Source organism: Tursiops truncatus, chromosome 14 (genome assembly GCF_011762595.2).
Source record: "Tursiops truncatus isolate mTurTru1 chromosome 14, mTurTru1.mat.Y, whole genome shotgun sequence".
Classification (NCBI taxonomy): domain Eukaryota; kingdom Metazoa; phylum Chordata; class Mammalia; order Artiodactyla; family Delphinidae; genus Tursiops; species Tursiops truncatus.
In genome coordinates, this window is record NC_047047.1 from 56,410,730 (window position 1) to 56,428,920 (window position 18,191).

Sequence of the window (18,191 nt, forward strand, 5' to 3'; positions counted from 1 at the left end):
AGTCCCACTTCTGAGACCACTCCATCCCATTTCTCCCCGTGCTCTTTCCCCCACTCAAGGAGTACATGCTTCAGAAGTAAACTGAAGGCTAAGACTGGGAAATCAGATGCCGGTCTTGCTTTTTTACAATTTTTAAAGCAATTCTTTTGGGAGCCTCCTCTCTTGACCTCAAAAAGGAGGAACTAGCTGAATACTGTCTTACAGCTCATTATAGAATGGGTAGCTTACTGGGCATAATCACCAATTTGTCTGTACACCACCATGCAGAAATGTTCACTGCAAATAAACAGGTGAAGATGTAGGAGTGTTTCAAAGTCATGAAATGCATTGTCTCCTTCCAGAATTGAGCCAGTGCATTTTTATTCCCTTTGGCTATCGATATTTCTTCTTATCTATTACTACATGAGAGTAATTTAGAAGAACATATCTGGAAGATATGTGGGCATAAAAAGATCAGGATTCCACTGAATAAGCTGAACAGCCAACTGGTAGGGAATTTTGGACATTGTAGTGATTATTGGTAATCATGTAGGAGAACCCTGATAAGGCGCAATGGCGTTAAATAAAATCATCTCAGGAATACGTGACTTAACAAATTAAGTCTCTCCCTTAATACCAAACGTGGAAGGAATTCTGGAAACCATGTGTGAGCAAGGAGAGTCGGAAAGTGAGAAGTTAGTAATTGCAAGGCTAATTGTTCCGGAAGAAACTAAGGCAAGTCCTCAGAATGCACAGATGAGTTATCTTGATCTTGAGAGTGAGACCAAATACCAAACCCTACAGCACTGCGTGGCCCTGCCTACCCTCTAGCCCCTGCTAACACCCCTCTCTTCCTCACTTTCTGGGCTTTACACCCTCTGACCTACTTAGAGTACCTAGACTGCGCCTTCTCACCACAGGGCCTTTGCACCTGAAGCTTCTTCTGTCCAGGACTAAACTGAATTTACCCTCCTCTGCTCCTAGCCAGCTCCTAGCCATATTTTAGAGCTGAACAGACTCTCCTAAAAAAAAAAAGGTCAGCTCCCTCTGTTAGAAAATTGTGTAATTTTGTAAATATCTCTTTTTCCCCCCAAGATGAAAGCCCCATTTGTTCATGTGTGCACTGATGACCCCTTTCTGTCTAATTCAGTACCCCGCTTAATAGGAACTTTAAAATACTCAAATAAGTGAGTGAATGAATAAAGAACTTTTATCTATGATTGTATAGCTAGCAGGTAAGTACGAAAACTCGAGCCCACTTCCATAAAATTCAAGTTCATATCTGCTCTGATCATAAGACACTGTCTCTCACAGAAGAAGGAAAGAAGGTTCCAAACTTGTCAGGAAATTCATTAGGCATTTTTCTAACATTACCATTTACATATAAATAACATTGTATTTGATTTATTTAAATAAATTTATTTTAAATTATTTAATTTTAATTAATAATTAAATATTTTAAAATTTTTTAAACAAAATAAAAACATTTCACCTTAAAACAAGGAGATAAAGATCAAAAAGCCTAGAATATGCTTTCCATTTCAAAAATAAATCTTACAATAAGTAGTGTTTTAGTGTTAAATTAACACTAGATTTCTCATAATGACATAGATACAATTTTCTAGTTTGTGTCAGATCAAGGGTGTGTCACAAGGGATATCAGAAATACATACGAAAAATCAAACCAATGATTTTATCTTTCTATTGATATTTGTTAGCCAACAAATAAGACTGTTTTGAGCAAAACAATGTTCTTTAGAATATATATATAAAATCAAAAGACAAAAAATTGATTAAATGTAACGATTCCATTCCGATTCCCTTCACTGATTCTGTATATTTCTAAAATAATATTAAAAGCAGCTGTAGTTAGGGGAAGCAAGAGGCTCTTTATAGAGTCCCTACTTCATCAAAATTGGCTCCCTTTGGCTTTCCCACACCATGGATTTAAATGTCTGGAGCTTTTCTTGTGGAGAGGATGGGGTACATGTAGGAGAGAGAATCTTTTCACCTGCTCCCTGGTTACAGTTCAGCTCTATGTGTCTCAGAAAGACTACCAGATATTCTCAGCTTTCTACAACCTATTTTAAAAGGCAGCCACACATCCAGGGGACTAGGCAGTGGGAAGAGTCAATTTAAGTTGCAAAGAATAAGGGGGTGCATAGTCTGTAGAGAACTTACACACAATACTAAAACCAACTAAGGGTCCTCTGCTCTTTCTCATCCCTGTGCAGCTTCTCAGTGATGAAATGTTCCCCCTGCCTGCTGGAGAAGGCTACCCTGCCTCCTACCCACTTGAGCAGGCTACTGTTTAAGGAGAGTTTCTTCCCAGAAGACTTACAGCCTTATAGAAGTCAGATGGGTTCCAATGGAAACCATCCCTGATGAGTCCTCTGAAAATGAAAACCCAGTGTGTTGTTTTTTGTTTTTTTTTAAATATTGGGCTGGGTGGGTGCGAATTTAGCTTAAGAGAGATATGGGGGTGGGGAGCCCTCAGTGCCAGGGAGAGTGCTGCTTGATCCAAGAGTCTTTCCGTTCTGAGCCTCTCCTTTCTGATGGGCTTCCTGAGTGGTGTGTGAGGCTCCTCCGGTCTTTTCCTTTCGGCTGGGCACACACTGATGTGGTGAACCCACTCTGGACTTGGGAATCATCTGAAATGAGGATCTGCCTCTATTCTAATTCTGCAGGGAACACGCCACTGCTCTGTCTTCTGAATTGGTCTTTATTTTCCCAAATGCTAGCCTGCCTTTTATAATTTGATTTTCAAGGAGGATGATATTTACTATGTCATTTGGAAATAGACTTGTGGGCATTCTCACGTTAGGATCAGCAACTGACATGAGTGTCCTTTTCTCTCCTTTTTCCTTTGTCCAGTTGGCATACTTTTGCTTTCAATTACAAAAGTAATTGTTGAAAAATTGGGAAGGACACAAAAACACACAGACACACAAAGAAAATAAAATTCTCCTGGAAGCACAGTACCTAGTGATAATTATTGTTAACATTTTGATATATGCCTTTCTGAGCTTTTTTTTCCTGTGCTCAGTGTATTAATATTTAAGACATCAGTGAAACAAAACTGAGATCATCCATGAAAAAAAAAAGACTCTGCCAAGAATTGAGCCAAAGCAAAAATTACTATTTTCTTCCCTTTCTTCTCCAGTCGTTGTTTAGAGTCCGCTCACCTGGCCTTCTGTGGGGTGACTGTGACCAACTCCTTGCTGGTCTCTTTATTCCTGACCACGCCCACTCTTACATGTCATACACTCAAGATGCCTCTTCATAAAGTGTGTGTCTGGCTATAGGGCTTGCGTGCTCAAAAATCTCCAGAGTCGAGTTCTAGCTACTAAATTCCTAGAGGTCATGGGTGGTGTCTAAGCCATTTTTGGTCACCACAGGACTTGGTTCATGGCGGTCAATGGAGTAGTCACTTGCTAAATTTTGCCTGAATTATTTAAAAATTCAGCTAGTAAATCTGCTATGAAATTTTCTTTAAATGACTGCCCTATAATTAGGCATGTTCCACGAATTTGCATCATTTATTCAACACATATCTTTTTTTTTTTTTTTTTCGGTACGCGGGCCTCTCACTGCTGTGGCCTCTCCCGTTGCGGAGCACAGGCTCCGGACGCGCAGGCTCAGCAGCCATGGCTCACGGGCCCAGCCGCTCCGCGGCACGTGGGATCTTCCCGGACCGGGGCACGAACCCATGCCCCCTGCATCGGCAGGCAGACTCTCAACCACTGCGGCACCAGGGAAGAGCAACACATACTTATTGATCATTTAGTATGAGTTAGGTAGGCATTTCCTGTGTTGAATAATTTTGTCTAAAATCTGCCTTTCCTTGAGCAATATGTACATTTAGAAATTTTTTTTTGACAAAAGAAACAGGAAGACAAAAAATGCTTATTTCAAGTATCATTTTTAGGCTTCACATCTATCATTGTTCATCTCAAAAGAGAGCAATGCATGGGTCATAATCTTCTTGCTTTTAATTAGAGTTGCCTAATGACTGATTTTGGACCTCTCAGCAACTTCACTGAATCCTTGATTTTTGAAAAAGACAAAAAGAAAATATAAGTCAATATCTACACAATACATGCCTAAAGATAACAGGAAATAAGAGATTCTCTGACATGCTTACAAACTGGATCAAACAAGGGCTTATAAGTAATTAATTGCTGAGATAACTGACAAGGGGTCAGCTTACAGGCGCAAGCCTGAGGCTCGGTCAGATTGCCATCTCTTGTAGTCCGGTCTCCTGCAATGTCACAGACAATCTGTCATCACAGAGCAGGTGGCCAGGCAGGACTGTGGGTGTGGATATGGTGACCATGTCAGTTGCTAACTACAGCCTGCACTGCAGCTAGGAGGAGATGATAGCTATTAAGTTGCAATTTGCACTGGACAGGGGCCAAAGTGTTTACCCTATAACCCAAATCCATCTATTGTCTACATAGGCCAGTCCCCCTATAGGGGACAGTATGTGTTTTATTAATTCATCTACTATGAACCCAAAACTGCTCTAGATGCTGGGGTCTGACAGTTCAAAAAGAGAGACAGAGGCCCTGCAGTCTTGGATTTGGCTTTCTTGATCATCTGTTCCAATCTGCTCATCTATCTTTGTCAGGTCAATTACAATACCCACCTGTGTCTCTTAGAGACTCAGAAAAGGTCCTTAAACATTTCTAAGTTACCTTACATTTCCAAGAGGCATCCCCATTTTTATATGCTGTTAAATACCAATGTTCGATGCAGCAGCAGAATAGAAACGGCATTATGGCAGATGTAAGGGGACTTTTTTCACTTGTCTTTACCACTAATTTGCTATTGGATCCTAGGCCCATGGTTCTCAGCTCTGGCTGAACCTAGAACCAACCAGGGAACTAAAAAAAATGCCGGTACCCATATTCCACTTCAGACCAGTGGGAACAAAATCTCCAAGAGCGGACCTGGGCTTCAGTATTATTTTGAAACAACACAACTGATAGTTATGTGCAGCTAGTATGGGGCAAATCTCTCTGTACTTTCTCAACTTGTAAAATGAGGGTAATCATAATTTCCTCCTTAGCTCATAAGGATTGCTTATCTAAAATTTAGGTTGTAGATGTCAAACAATTTTAATAAATAATTTTAATATCTACACAACTAACATTTTTTGGGGTCTACACTCAGAAATTCTTAAACAAATCCAAAGATGGCTAAGACTTTTGTGTGACAGGATAACATTTTAAAAGAAAGGGAAAATAGTATGTAGTTTCTGAACTTTTCTGACTCGTAATTGCTACGGACTCTTTAGGTCACGCTATGTAAGATTCTGAATTTTTAAAGAAACAAGAGCATATAGTTTCATTACTTCCAGACACTTCCAGTGGTAGCAGAATCAGCAGCATTAAAACCATGGATTAAGACATCCATAAATTCAGTCCATTTTCCCCTTAGGTATCTTGGTTATGACCATTTTCAAGGGCGACTGTCCGGGCACTGTGGTCACCACTAAAACACTGGTAGTTCTCAGAGATTCTAATCAGTGACCAGCAACTGAAGATGCAGTGAGAGAGCTATATAGCATAGACAATGCCAAAGAAAAGAGATTTACTGAAAAACCTAAAGTACAATCTCTCAGGGATGTTGCTTCAGAACTGGATTGTAGGGAACAACTTCCTGGTACAGAGGACCCCAGGGACTTCGTCTTGAATCCCTGTTGATGGAGTCCTTGAATCAATGTTGAGTTTGTGCAAACTTAGTAAAAAAGTTTCTGTCCTCTAGATAAGGTCCCCTGTTAAGAAAACTAATGTGACAAACAAGATCTTCCTCGGAGTGGAATTTGTTTAAAATGGCTCTATTGGAAATTAAACCCTCAGCTTATAATAGAGAGGGGATCATAGGAAAAGAGGAACATATAGGAAAAGAAATGCTGTGATCCAGCAAGAATGCGGTACCCCCTTTATTGATCACGTAACTGCACTCTGTACTTACAAAATCAGAAAGTGCACAAGCAACTTCTTTCATTACAGAGAGGGAAAGTACTCTCGTACTGTAGGGGCATCCACTTTCCTGGATTACTCATTGTATAGAATTCTGCATAACAAAAACCTCAGCATAATCATTATTAGTAATGACATGGCCTGATTATGTTGAACCCAATTACATAGAATATTTTTTACTTTATGGGTATCATTTTTATGGAAATTTACCAATAATAACAACAACATTGAGTAATTACTATGATCAGGAACTATGTCAAGCACATTATATACATTTTATACTTTTCATAAATTCTTGAAGGCGATTTGTGATCTAGGTTTTCCAGACAAAGGTATTGTGACACATAAAGGTTAAAAAAACTTCCCAAGGTCATACAGCCAGAGGTGAGATTCAAACCCAGGTAGTATGACTCCAAAGCCTTAATTCTTAGCCAGTCTCTGTTCTTTTCTGACCCACCAGTTGATCTAGATAATGATTCTGCCATTGAGTTACTGACTGGTAACCTCACCATTGATAAGGTTTTGGGGTACAAACTAATGTCCTCAATGTTCTAAGGGGAAGAAATGGAAAATGAAAGTGTCAGGATTTTGCACAAGCCCAACTGTTGACTATAAGTTCCTCAAATGCAGAAGTGAAGACCTCTGGTGTCCAAAGACTGTGACAAATTCAGAGGAAGTGGGTGACTTTACAGTGACGGAGCACTGAGGAAGGGTGGGTTATAACTTTGAGTCTACCAGGAAGGCTGATTCCACCCACCAGCAGGGCCACTGACTATGTGGGGTTCAACTGGTCAAAACAAAACAGAGAAGCAAAAATTTAATTTCAGGAACAAGACAGCAGGGAGGAGGAACGGTAGCACTTAGAAGTCACCAAGAATCCCCACAGTCACGCTTGAAGCAAACCCAGGATCCAATCAGCAGCAAACAAAACCTGGTCCAGCGGTTCCCCTGAGGATCCTGGGTATGGGAAAATAGCTAATGCTAAGCTCCACTCTCTTGCTGGCCAGGCTGCAGATGCTATAATGCTTTTTTCTTATGTAGAAATCAGTATCAGACTGAACCCATGAAGGAGCAGATAGGTGAGTGGTGAAGACGGACAGAGTAGGAAATGAGGTGGGAATAAACTAGAGCTATATTAACACACTGAAGGAGCTCCAAGAAGTGAAGAAACAAAACAAAACGATGGTACCTCTGACCTAAGTAATTCAAAGTACTGTAAAAGTGAAAGGAATTACAATGAAGTACTTGTTTTCCCCATGATGAAAAGTGTTGACTGTTTTAATACAATATTAAAAGTAAAATTTGGGGTACCCCCGATCACATGTCTAATTTTTCTGTAGACTGGCCTAATTCATAATATTTTCATTTGGTTTGAAAATGAGTTTGCTAAAAGATCCCCTGAAGGTTTCCAGGGAAATAGTTCATGAAAATCTGAAGCACCTTTAGAATATATCAACTCTTAGTGATTTCCCTGTGGAGTCTGCAAAGTGGTCATGCCAACTGCTTTGGCTAGATAAGAGTGGAGGCCCATAACTGACTCTTAAGTCCAAAGGAAAGAATGGCAATCAATATGCAAGAATGAATTAGGAAATAGTGTTGCCATTGGAATGTAAATCACCACCTTCCTACATACAATATTTTTTCTTTCCAGAGTCAGAGCCTGTAGCAGCCTGTTTCCTTACCTAGAGCTTTGTGCCAGTGATGTAGCCTTTGATAATTCTTGTAATAAGAAGCCAGTCATGTATGACATTTAGGAGGGAGCAAAGGGTTTGATTTCCCTCAGGGCCCTGGAACCCTTATAAAAATGCCTTTAATGAGAAATGAAAGGAAAAGAAAATTAGGGGGTCAGAAATTGAGCCAAATAAAAAATGGTGTCAAATCACTAGGTACTAGGCTACCTTTTAATGGTTTTAGGTAATAGAGAAAACTACTTCATGCAGTTTGTTTTACTCAAATATCCAAATTAACCTAAATATCAGTCTAAATTGGAAAGAAAGAGGAATAAAGAAAACCAAGATGTCATCTTAATGCCTTCTCTGCTGCCGACAAGATGGATTTGGGGCACCACTGGAATATAGACATTTAAGAACAGGGCTTTTATCACTCCATGTCACAAGCATGCTTACACTTTCAAGAAAAATCTGTGCTTTCACTAAGTGGTCCATAATAGCAATAACAGGCCTCACCCTTTCTACAAAATCCGTTCCAATGAGATGTAGTCCACTCACATTTTCATTTAGCTCTTCCATTCAATCCCTTCAGTTAGCTTTGTCCTATTTCCTATGGGTGGAGTCTTTAGTTATATGCTTTTCTCAGTGTCATTGACAAAGCAGCCACTTGTCTCTCCAAGCCCCTTTCCTTGCGTGTAGGCCAAATGTCTGCCTCTCACACTCTCTTGAAGTCAGGACCCTATGTCATTTTTGGCTGAGGCCATACGCTAACAGAGAGGTGGTGACCTGCGTCTCCCCTCATGTCATTCTGTTCACACCCATTAGTCAGTGCAGTCTAACAAAAAGTTTGCATGGAGAGTGGCTTCCAAGAAAGTTTAATTCATCGCAGAGGAAAGGAAAATATTCTTAGGGAAGAATGAGTCCTGGGAATATACAAGACAAGAAGAAGCTCAGAGTTTCCTCCGTCAAGCTGTGTCCACAACCACTAGGATGATGTACCAAGCCCCTGCTCATTAAAGAGCAGTTCTCACTCAGAAAGCATCACCATCACTTGTGAGTTTGCTAGAAATGCAGATAACAGGCCTGTTTCAGAAACTGCAATCTCCAGGTGATTCACATATGCATTCATGTTTGAGGAGCATTGGCCAAGAACATGGTTCTCAGCTTTGGTTACACATAGGCACCAACCAGGGAAACTTAAAAATAATTACTGATGCCCAGGTCCCACCCCCAGAGATTCCAAGCTACTCTGTCTGGGGTGTGGCCTAAGCGCTGGGATTTTTAAAAGCTCCCCAGGAGATTCTGAGGTGCAGTCAGAGGTTGAGAGCCACTGGCAAAGAGGCAGAGGAGGGCTACTTTTCCCATCCCCCTGCTCTTTGCCTCATAGTCAAACAGTGGGATTCCTGGAGTCCGAATCGCTCTTTTCCTGTGGCCTGGCTGCCCAGAGCTGTGCTGTAAGTACGGGGGAAAACTCTATTAAGAAACTTTACTTTCTGTCTAGTACTTTGGTCTCCCTCCCACTCTCACCCTCCACATAGCTGCCCCTGATGCCCCACACTTTAGCAAACCACACCAGGGGCGAACATCAACTCGTGCTTTAAAAATACAAACTTGGAGTCCACCTTGAGAGCTGCATCAGGGTCTCAAGACAGGACGCTACAATCCGCATTTTTAACTAGCTTCCCAGGTGTGTCTGATGTGAACTCCACAGCGGGTCTAGCCTTTCATCCTGCCAAGTCATTAAGGATTTGTAAGGATGAATGAGCTGTCAAGAGAGCAAGGGCCTGATGCAGTGCTCCTGTATTAATTATGGCGAAGTGGTGTATTGGCAATGATAATGCTTCTCTTGGAAAGGGCAATGAATGGTTCGTCGATTGCTGCATTAGATCTTTCCCAACTTAACCTTAATGCTCAGCTTTTACTCTTCTCTGTAGTTTTAAAAGCTGCAGGGCTTTCACATTAAGCAGCCTCTTGGTCTTTATTCCCAAGTGAGCTGCAATCTTTGAGGGAAATACCAAAAGGGAGAATCTTTTGGAGTTCTTGGCTGGGGAATTAACAACCCCCCCCCACCCCCCCGCCCCGCAATCCTTATCTGCTTGTGTCAGCAGCTCCTAGCCAGCGTATTGCTGTGCAGGTCTGGTAAGTAGGAAAAACAAGGAGTGAGGATTTCAGAGAAAATCATTGATACCTCCCCGGATCCCTCCGCTAAAGGAAAGCTTCCTTTAGCGGGGGGATAGAAAGTGGAGGAAGAAAGATATATCTGGCTGAACAATTTCAGAGGTGAGAAACGGGTGGGTGAGCCGGGGTGGCGGTTCTGTCTGTGGGTGAGGGGAGGAAGGTGGCAAAGAAAAGTTGCAGCGTCGGTCTGCGCGTGTACTCCATGGGCTGGGCGCCGGGGAAAGCGCTAGCGTGCGGCCGGGACGCACTGCGGGGCCGAGAGCCGGGAGGACGTCGAAAAACCTTCTCCGCGGCCGAGGCTGGGAGGCTGGAATTGCTGCCCGCCCGCCCGGAGCTCCAAAAACGCGCCGGCTCCTCTCGCCCGCGGTGGCCGAGGCCGCCGGGGTGGGGGCGCGCGGGGGGCCGGGGCGCCGGCGGCGGCGGCGGGGCGGAGCGCGCGTGAGAGCGAGTGCGAGGCTGCGGGCGGCGGGCTGGCGGGCGAGTGTGCGCGGGAGGAAGGGAGGGAGGGGAGCGGAGCGCGCGCGCCGCCCGGGCCCCGGCCCTCCCAGCCTCCCGGCCTCCGCGCTGCCTCCCGCCCGCGCGCACCGGCTGCCTGCCGCCGCCGACGCTCCTGCTCGCGCCGGCGCTGCACGGGAGCTTGCCCGCCGCCGCCCGCTTTGTGCTTCCACCCGAAGATGGGAGCGACCTTTCCCAGCTCGGGAGCTATTTAAAAGGAGGGAGTGCGCCGTCTTTCCTACTAACGTGGAGGAACGGGGGAAGGATCCAGCCGCACTCCCCCAAACCAGGTAGGATCTTCGGAAGGGCAGCAGAAAGGATTTGGTCAGATACCGCCAACTGTTTTCCATTTGTTCAGAAGGCTACACTTCCCTCCGCTTTGGCAAAGGACCAGCTCCTAAATTGTGTGTGTCTGTGTGTGTCCCCACCCATTTTCTGGGGGTGTCCGCGCTTCTCGGGGAGTGAAATTGCTCTGGCTGGTGCGTCTGGGCGTTGAGGGTGCCCGCCTGCCAGTGCCGGCTGCCGGAGCAAGAAAGGGCTGCTGAGGAGAGATGCTGCACCCTGCACCGCGCTGGGCTTAAGGATTCAGGGCGCGAAGAGCGAAGTCCACCCGGAATGCAACGCTGCTGGGGATCCAGGCGTCCCCACCCACTGGGCTCTGCTCCGCGGTCACCCCTCCTCCTGGTAATCCCTGGGGTCTTCCCCAAGGCCACACTCGCGAGTCTCCTCTTTTCCGGCCAGCCCTGGGTGCTCCTTCAGCATCGACTGCGGAGAGGAGGGAGGTGTGGCCGGGGCGGGGGGACAGGCAAGGGAGAGAAGCGGCGGGGGAGTGGGCTGCAGGGTCCCAGTCTCTGGGCACCCAGCCCGAGTGTGCGTTGGGGATCCTGCGCGCAGAGGCATCTTTCCCCAGGACATTCGAAGGGAACTTTGCCGCTGCATTGTCTGCCTCCGGAGCTTCGCTGGCTCTTGGGGAAATGGTCTGTGTTCTGAGACGTGAGGATATCCTTCTTGGATCCTCCTTAATGAAGAAGAGGGAGGTCTTCTGGGTGGACGGTAGGCTACAGAAACCAAATCCACCCAGGCGATGCTTTTAAAAATATAGTATGTGTGCCTCCGTGGTTTTTCAATTCCCCCTTCCCTTACGGATTGTGTTGACTGATGAATGGCTTGGGCCGGCAATTCGTATTTCCCTCTCTAGACAAAGTGGCAATGGTTGGGTTGGGAGCAGAGTGATCAAATTTAACAAAGAATTTTGTGAGAAAAAGCAATGTGCTTGGTGTCCGCAGTCGCTGGAAAGAAAGTCCTGCTTTGCACTAGGTATTTGTTTAACCCCTCTTTGCCTGGCTCCCTTGCTGGCGCTGTCTACTGCTAGTCAGCCACTAGTGGTTGTGAATATAACAATACAAACTTTGTCCTGCTGGAGGTGTAAAGACTAAAAAAAAAAAAAAAAGGATATCAGTAGGAGGTGAAGTGGAAGAAGCTTTTTAAAAAATGACGGATGTAAAGACAGTACAGGCATCCCTATCATGGAGGAGCTAGTAGAGTAGGTGGAGAGTCTGATCAGATCTGGTTAAAGGCATAGCTTGGGTCTCTCCGAATAGGAGCAGCTGAACATCCACAGTCTAGCATCTGTGTGAAGATTTCCTAAGGGAAATGGGGTGCAACCAGGAGGGGATTCTGAAAGCATACCTCCCACCCACACTCCCCAACACACACACACACACACACACACACACTCACTCACTCACTTGCACGTTTTCTCTTTCTCAGAGCTACTTGTGCAGCAAGTCAGGAAAAGAGGGAGGAAAATGTATTGAGATGTTTCATTCATTTCAGAAAAGAAGACAAAGCCGGAATAGGAGTGATTGCTTTGAGGCTCCTCTTTCAAATCCTGTGTTGCTTGAATTTACCTCTATGGGTTTGCTAAACTTGCTTAATTGTGAGGTTAGTCTCGCGTGAAAAAAAGGAGGAAGAGAGAGCTAGCTTGCTCCATCTTTGGGGCCTTGAGAGTGAGAAGGTGGGGAAAGATCCCCTTATTTCCTCAGAAGCAGTATGTGTTTTCTTAAATGGTTTTCATTTTAGGGACTCTGCCTGCTTGAAGGATTCCATTTGGATCTGAGGGCTCTTTAGCTAGGATTTCTCCCACCTACTAAAAAAGGAGCCTTAATTTTTTCCCCCTAAACTGGCTCTTTTATTAACTATGGCATGATTAATTCCCAGGGAAAAAGAAAAAAAACTGGACAGAGGTAAACTGTTGTTCACTCCTGAGCTGTGCAGGGACAGCAAAGAATGTAAGTGTCCATGACAATCAGACTTCCTTTACTCTGTCTTAAAAGCTTAGCAGGGCTGGAAGAGGAGTGTAACAAATTAAAAGAATATGAAGGCTGTGCTTTATATCTATCTATCTGTGTACCTGTCTACCTACCTACCTACTGTCTATCTTTCTATTTACTTTATCATTACTATTTAATGGTTTCTACTGTATCATTTTGGATTAAGATTAAGTACTAGATGACCCTTTTGTTGACCATGAAAGGGAAGAAAAATGCATAGCCCTAGCAGTGCTTTAACTACAAATGAAATTACAAAAGGAAGGTGAAATTGCAAAAAGAAGGTGAAGTATAGTCAGTAACACCTACAGGACTATTTGCAGGAATTACATTAATTGCTCTTTCAAACTTACTATGTGTTGAAAATAAAATATTCCAGGAGAGCTTCAGCATTTTGTTAGCAAGCTATATTTAAGATGTTTTTTATCAGACAAAAATAGACTTTTATTTATCTTGCAAAGTAAACGCATAGTTCCTTCCCTGTAAGTACTTAATCTGTTTCTTTGACAAAATAAATGGTGAGAAGAGCTCTGTAGATCCAACGAAGTTGCAAGTACAAAGCATACATTTAGCTCATGGATGGGTTTTTCTCAAAGTAAGTGCATTTTAGGACTGTACCATCTGATTTTCATGTTGCAATTCAGTAACAGAGGCCCTTTCTCCGTGATGACTTCAGGTAGAGGAAGAAAAGCACGTAGGTAAGAAGCGAGCAGTCTGCCCCATCAGCATGGAAATAAACAAGATCTAAATTGGAATAGAAAGTAAATCTGGAAAAAGAAATACACAATTAAAAGAGGATGGTAGAGCACATACCTTGCAAGCTTGATATTTTTGCTGTATGTATGTATGTTGCTTTTCTCTAAAAATTGTTGCTTTACATTTGCTAACAACTTAGGAATCAGGGTGCTGAGATCTCACTTCTTCCAGATCCTTCCATCCTCTTTTATTTTTTTTCCTCTAAGGGATAAATGTCTCGTCAAAACGTCTTCCAGTATCATCCATACCTCATGGTCCGACCTCTCGTCATAACCTCTACCAAACGGTTTCCCATCTGATCCAATTCTTCTGCTCCCTCTTGTGGCAAATGTTCTCCCTGACTTTCCCTAGATTTCAGAATCCATTCCCTCAGCTGCCTATCACTTAGGTTCTAATTTTCAGTGGTAATTGATGCTAACGAAGGCAGTAGGTTGCTGAACTCGCTGCTTCCAATTTTCTCTCTGAACAAAGGGAGGTCTATCCCCTGGAGACGTCCTTGAGATTTAGTGGAAGTAAACGTCAGGTGCTGTCTGACCCACTGAGAGGGACTGGGTTCTGGGAAAGTGAGCTTTCAGAGTCTTGCCTCTGAGACTCTGATTTGGACTCAGGGCTAGTCCAGTGGGGCCTCATTAAGTGAAGTGGGATTATTTTCAGTTTTCTTTTTTTCTCTTCCAAAAGATACCTGTGTGTGAATGTATCTGCATCTGTCCTCTCTCTTTTTCTCTCTCTTCCTGCCTCCCTCTCTCCCTCCTCAGCCTCTCGCACGCACGCACACACACACACACACACACACACACACACACACAGGCCCATGCAGGCCAAAGGGCACATGCATACGCACGTGCGCACACGCACACGCACACACTTCACAAAAGATATACAGCACATATTTTGAAAACAACTAATCAATGATTAGGTTCTCAATAGGGTTTGTAAATCAAACAGCTCATTTTCTGAACTGGAGACTCCGAGGGTAAACTACTCTTACTGGCATGATTTCCTCACAAGCAGTTGAGAATACAGATGAGACCAGGCGTCTTTTGCTAGCGTGTTGACTCAACTTGGAAGACAGTTGCTCGCAGCCCATGAGGCCTCAAGTGTTTGTTGTAGGCTCTCTTTGTTGTCAACTATGTTTTGAACCCTAAGTGTTTTATGTCTACATTTGTGATTGTCCTTTGATCGGCGCAGCCAAGAGTGTATAGTAAGTAACAGGATAGACCAAGGTTCACGAGAATCCCATTTTCTCGCTACCTGAAACTTTCTAGCCAATTTCAGGAGGAGGAGGAGAATGTAGGGAAGGAGAAAAGTCCTGAAGTGATGGAAAGCAGCTGAAGTGATGGAAGTGTGTTTGTGATCAGGGGCAAGTATGTTACAGGCAGCTGTCTAGAAAGTGATTTGAGAAGCACAAAACATCCCTGGATTCAAAGCATTTATCCTTCAGCCAATGTAGGATCAGAAATTCTCAGTATTAGAGACATTCATTTGAATAAAGTAATTCTATCTAGTAGATCCCTAATAGAACGCAACGAGATTACCTAGGAAAGAGCTACCATTCCTTCTCACAAACCATTCGCATCTGTTCGTTTACTAACTTGGATTGGTTTATCAGATCAGCTGGCAGAAAAGTTCTGAGCGCTGGAGTACAGGATGATGCAGAGGAAGTGAAAGAAGTTTGAAATGGGTTGCTGTCCAGTTAGTGCCCCCAGAGGGCCATTCTGATGGGGAAGTACCCGGGAACCAGGCTGCTGAAGTGGGGTGGGGGGGGGGTAGAGAGTAGCCAGACAGAGGCAAAGATAAACTGTCACCCTGACATTTTACTTCTGGGTCAGCAAAGGTAACAAAAATTTGATCTTTCTTGAAAATTTACTCTTCTGAGAAATGGGTGAAATATGTCCCGTAGTGTGAAATCATATGCTTAAAGTCTTGAATGGCTTCTACTGTATCATTTTGGAATATTCATACTAGTAACCTAGAACACTAGTGTGATACTTGTTCGGACAAATGTTTTTTTTGCATATGTAATAGACATAGGAACATAAATGTAGATATTAGAGTCCATCTTAATTTTTTAGTTTAATTTATTTTTTTAAAATGACATGTCACTTTAAATTTTTATTTATTTATTTATTTTTGGCTGTGTTGGGTCTTCGTTTCTGTGCGAGGGCGTTCTCTAGTTGCGGCGAGCGGGGTACACTCTTCATCGCGGTGCGCGGGCCTCTCACTGTCGCGGCCTCTCTTGTTGCAGAGCACAGGCTCCAGACGCGCAGGCTCAGTAGTTGTGGCTCACGGGCCCAGTTGCTCCGTGGCCTGTGGGATCTTCCCAGACCAGGGCTCGAACCCGTGTCCCCTGCATTGGCAGGCAGATTCTCAACCACTGCGCCACCAGGGAAGCCCCATCTTAATTTTTTAGAAAAAGTCATCACTCTGTAGATGTCATTGCATGTGAAGTCAGAATAAGTTAATAATTTCCTGCTTGAATCTAATGTGAAATGAAGTCAAACAGACAAGAGAGTGATTCAGCAATTTTCTTCAATCCAACTGTGATATTTATTGAGCACTCAGTGTATGCAAGGCACTGCGCTGGGCTTTTCAGAGAATGCAGATGCTGAAGAGGAGTTATGTGATGTTTGTTGAATACCCATTATGTTGCAGACATCAGTCTAAGCACTTTGTGCATGTTTTCTCACTTAACACCGTTGCAAGAAAGCATCCTGATCTTGACTTAAAGATGACGACTATGGCTCGGTTAAATAACTTGTCCAAGAGTGAATAGGTGATGGTACCCGTTTTTGAGGCTGTTTCAAAGCCATGCGCAAAACATGCTCTTTGCGCTGTGTTCCCTGTTCTTAGGGATGTACGGTCTAGAACGCCTAAACACTGGGCTGAGTGAAGTAGATGGATGGCTGCAGCTATCTAATGAGCCCAGTGCTTTAGAGTTGAGAGGAAGAAGAGAACATTGGAAAAGGCTTCATGGAGGAGGAGGAAGCATTTTAGTTGGTTCTCAAAGAGTGAAAGGACTTTGCGAATAAATAAAGCCTCGCTATTTTTAAAACATGTAAACCAGCCCCAGCTAATTTATGACAAGGACCACCCTGGAGCAAGGTTAGGGCCATTTCCAGACTTCAAGCTAGCTGCATGTCCCGGTTAAGACCATGCCATGGGAACTGTGGATCTGAAACAGATGCTAGCATAAATCACTGCTCACATGTATTTTACACGGGAACCCAAAATTGATGAATTTCCAGCATGCCTTGGAGGAGAGAAGCTGTATCAGTCTGAGAGGTGAAGCAAGAAACAGACCTTAAATTTGACGGTTATGTTTTCTGGGCCATCACAGGTGGTTTTTCTTTCTTTCTTGAGCACCGAATGGCTCTGATGCTTTCTCCCTTGAGCTTCTCCAGTTCCTCACTTCTGCTTCCCCCTAGAGCACAGGACCCAGGGCCCCCTTTGGCTGTGCTCTGTTCAATGTATAGCACCCAGTTGCAGCAGGTTTAGAGAATGGGTCTGCTTACTCTACACGGCAACCTCCACTTCCCCTCTGCACCTTGGTAGTGCCCCCAAAGTGAGTGGCATCAGCCAGGGGCAAAAGGATAGAGCTTGGGGAGGGGCTCAGTCACGTGTCACATGTCCCTCAGAAGTTGCAGGTTGTCACTCTTCCAAAACCATCTGCCTTTCAAATGTTGGGGGATGTGAGCCCCCTGGAGCTGAAATTTGTGAGTTGATGTTGGACACAGTTGTTGACTCTTCCCCCCGCCCCCGCCCTTAACTCCTCACTTTCTTCTGGCCATGCAGCTGCCCCTGGCCCTTTTTCAGAACTTCTCCTTATCAGTGCTCGTGCTGCTTAGACCCATAGCTAGCACTGGAAGACACATCAGAGCTCATCTAGTTTTTTTATTAACAAATAAGCAAATGGAGGCCATAGGAAATTAAATGACTCAATAAGAGTGAAATGGGACATTATTGAATCTAGATCTATGACTCTGAAGTCATTTCACCAAAGTTACATCTCCCTTTTTTCTTTGATAATATAGAAGCCCTCTAGAAATGTGCCTGTGTTTTCTGGCCTCAGGAGTCCGTGGATGTCTAGCAATGATTTCCTCAGGTGGAAAGAAAACTATGAATTTGCTTCTATATCGAGGATATTGACAAAAGCAATGAAGTTCCCTATGGTACTCAGACCAGAGTTCTCTGAGGTCAGCAGGCATATCATTGTTAGTTTTAATATTTGTTTGAATTCAACAAATGGCATATTTAACATTGTGCAAGATCCTTAACTTTTCTGTGCCTCATTTTCTTCATCTATTAAATGGGAGTAATAGTAGTAAAGAACCTTATGGGGTTTTTGTGAGGAATAATACATTAATGCTTGTAAAACATTTGGAACTGCCTCTGGCACCTGAGTGCTCAGTGAGGATTGGTCCTTACTACTTGAGAGATGACCAGTGAGAGAGCACTGTTTCTACCTGTGCGCCTTTATGTGGACATGCTAATTGCGAAGGTCGCCATGGAGAGCTCGAAAATAAGGGCATACATAAGGACTACACCAAAAGTCACAAAGCTGTTTTTCAAAGCCACATAGTAAATATTTTTGACTTTGTGGACCACAGAGCCTGTCACAGCTACTCAACACTGCTGTTGTAGCATGAAAGCCGTTGACGATACTTAAACGCGTGAACATGCTGTGTTCTGTAAAACATTGTTTACTTACACTGAAATTTGAACATCATATAATTTTCATGTCATGAAATATTGTTTTTTTAAATTTTTTTCAATCATTTCAAAATGTAAAAAAAAAT

At 43.7% G+C, this 18,191-nt stretch overlaps 1 protein-coding gene across 4 annotated transcripts in view; it reads left to right on the top strand.

Moving 5' to 3' along the window:
* The first annotated feature begins 10,608 nt into the window (after positions 1–10,608).
* The window catches only part of SLC8A1 (solute carrier family 8 member A1), a 345,035-nt gene continuing 337,452 nt past the window's right edge, over positions 10,609–18,191 (top strand). For all 4 annotated transcript variants that reach the window (XM_073791419.1, XM_033838665.1, XM_073791418.1 and 1 more), the window contains exon 1: positions 10,609–10,993. In XM_073791419.1, coding sequence (XP_073647520.1) covers positions 10,925–10,993 — 69 coding nt within the window. In that variant the 5' untranslated portion in view covers positions 10,609–10,924. The remainder of the gene's footprint in view (positions 10,994–18,191) is intronic.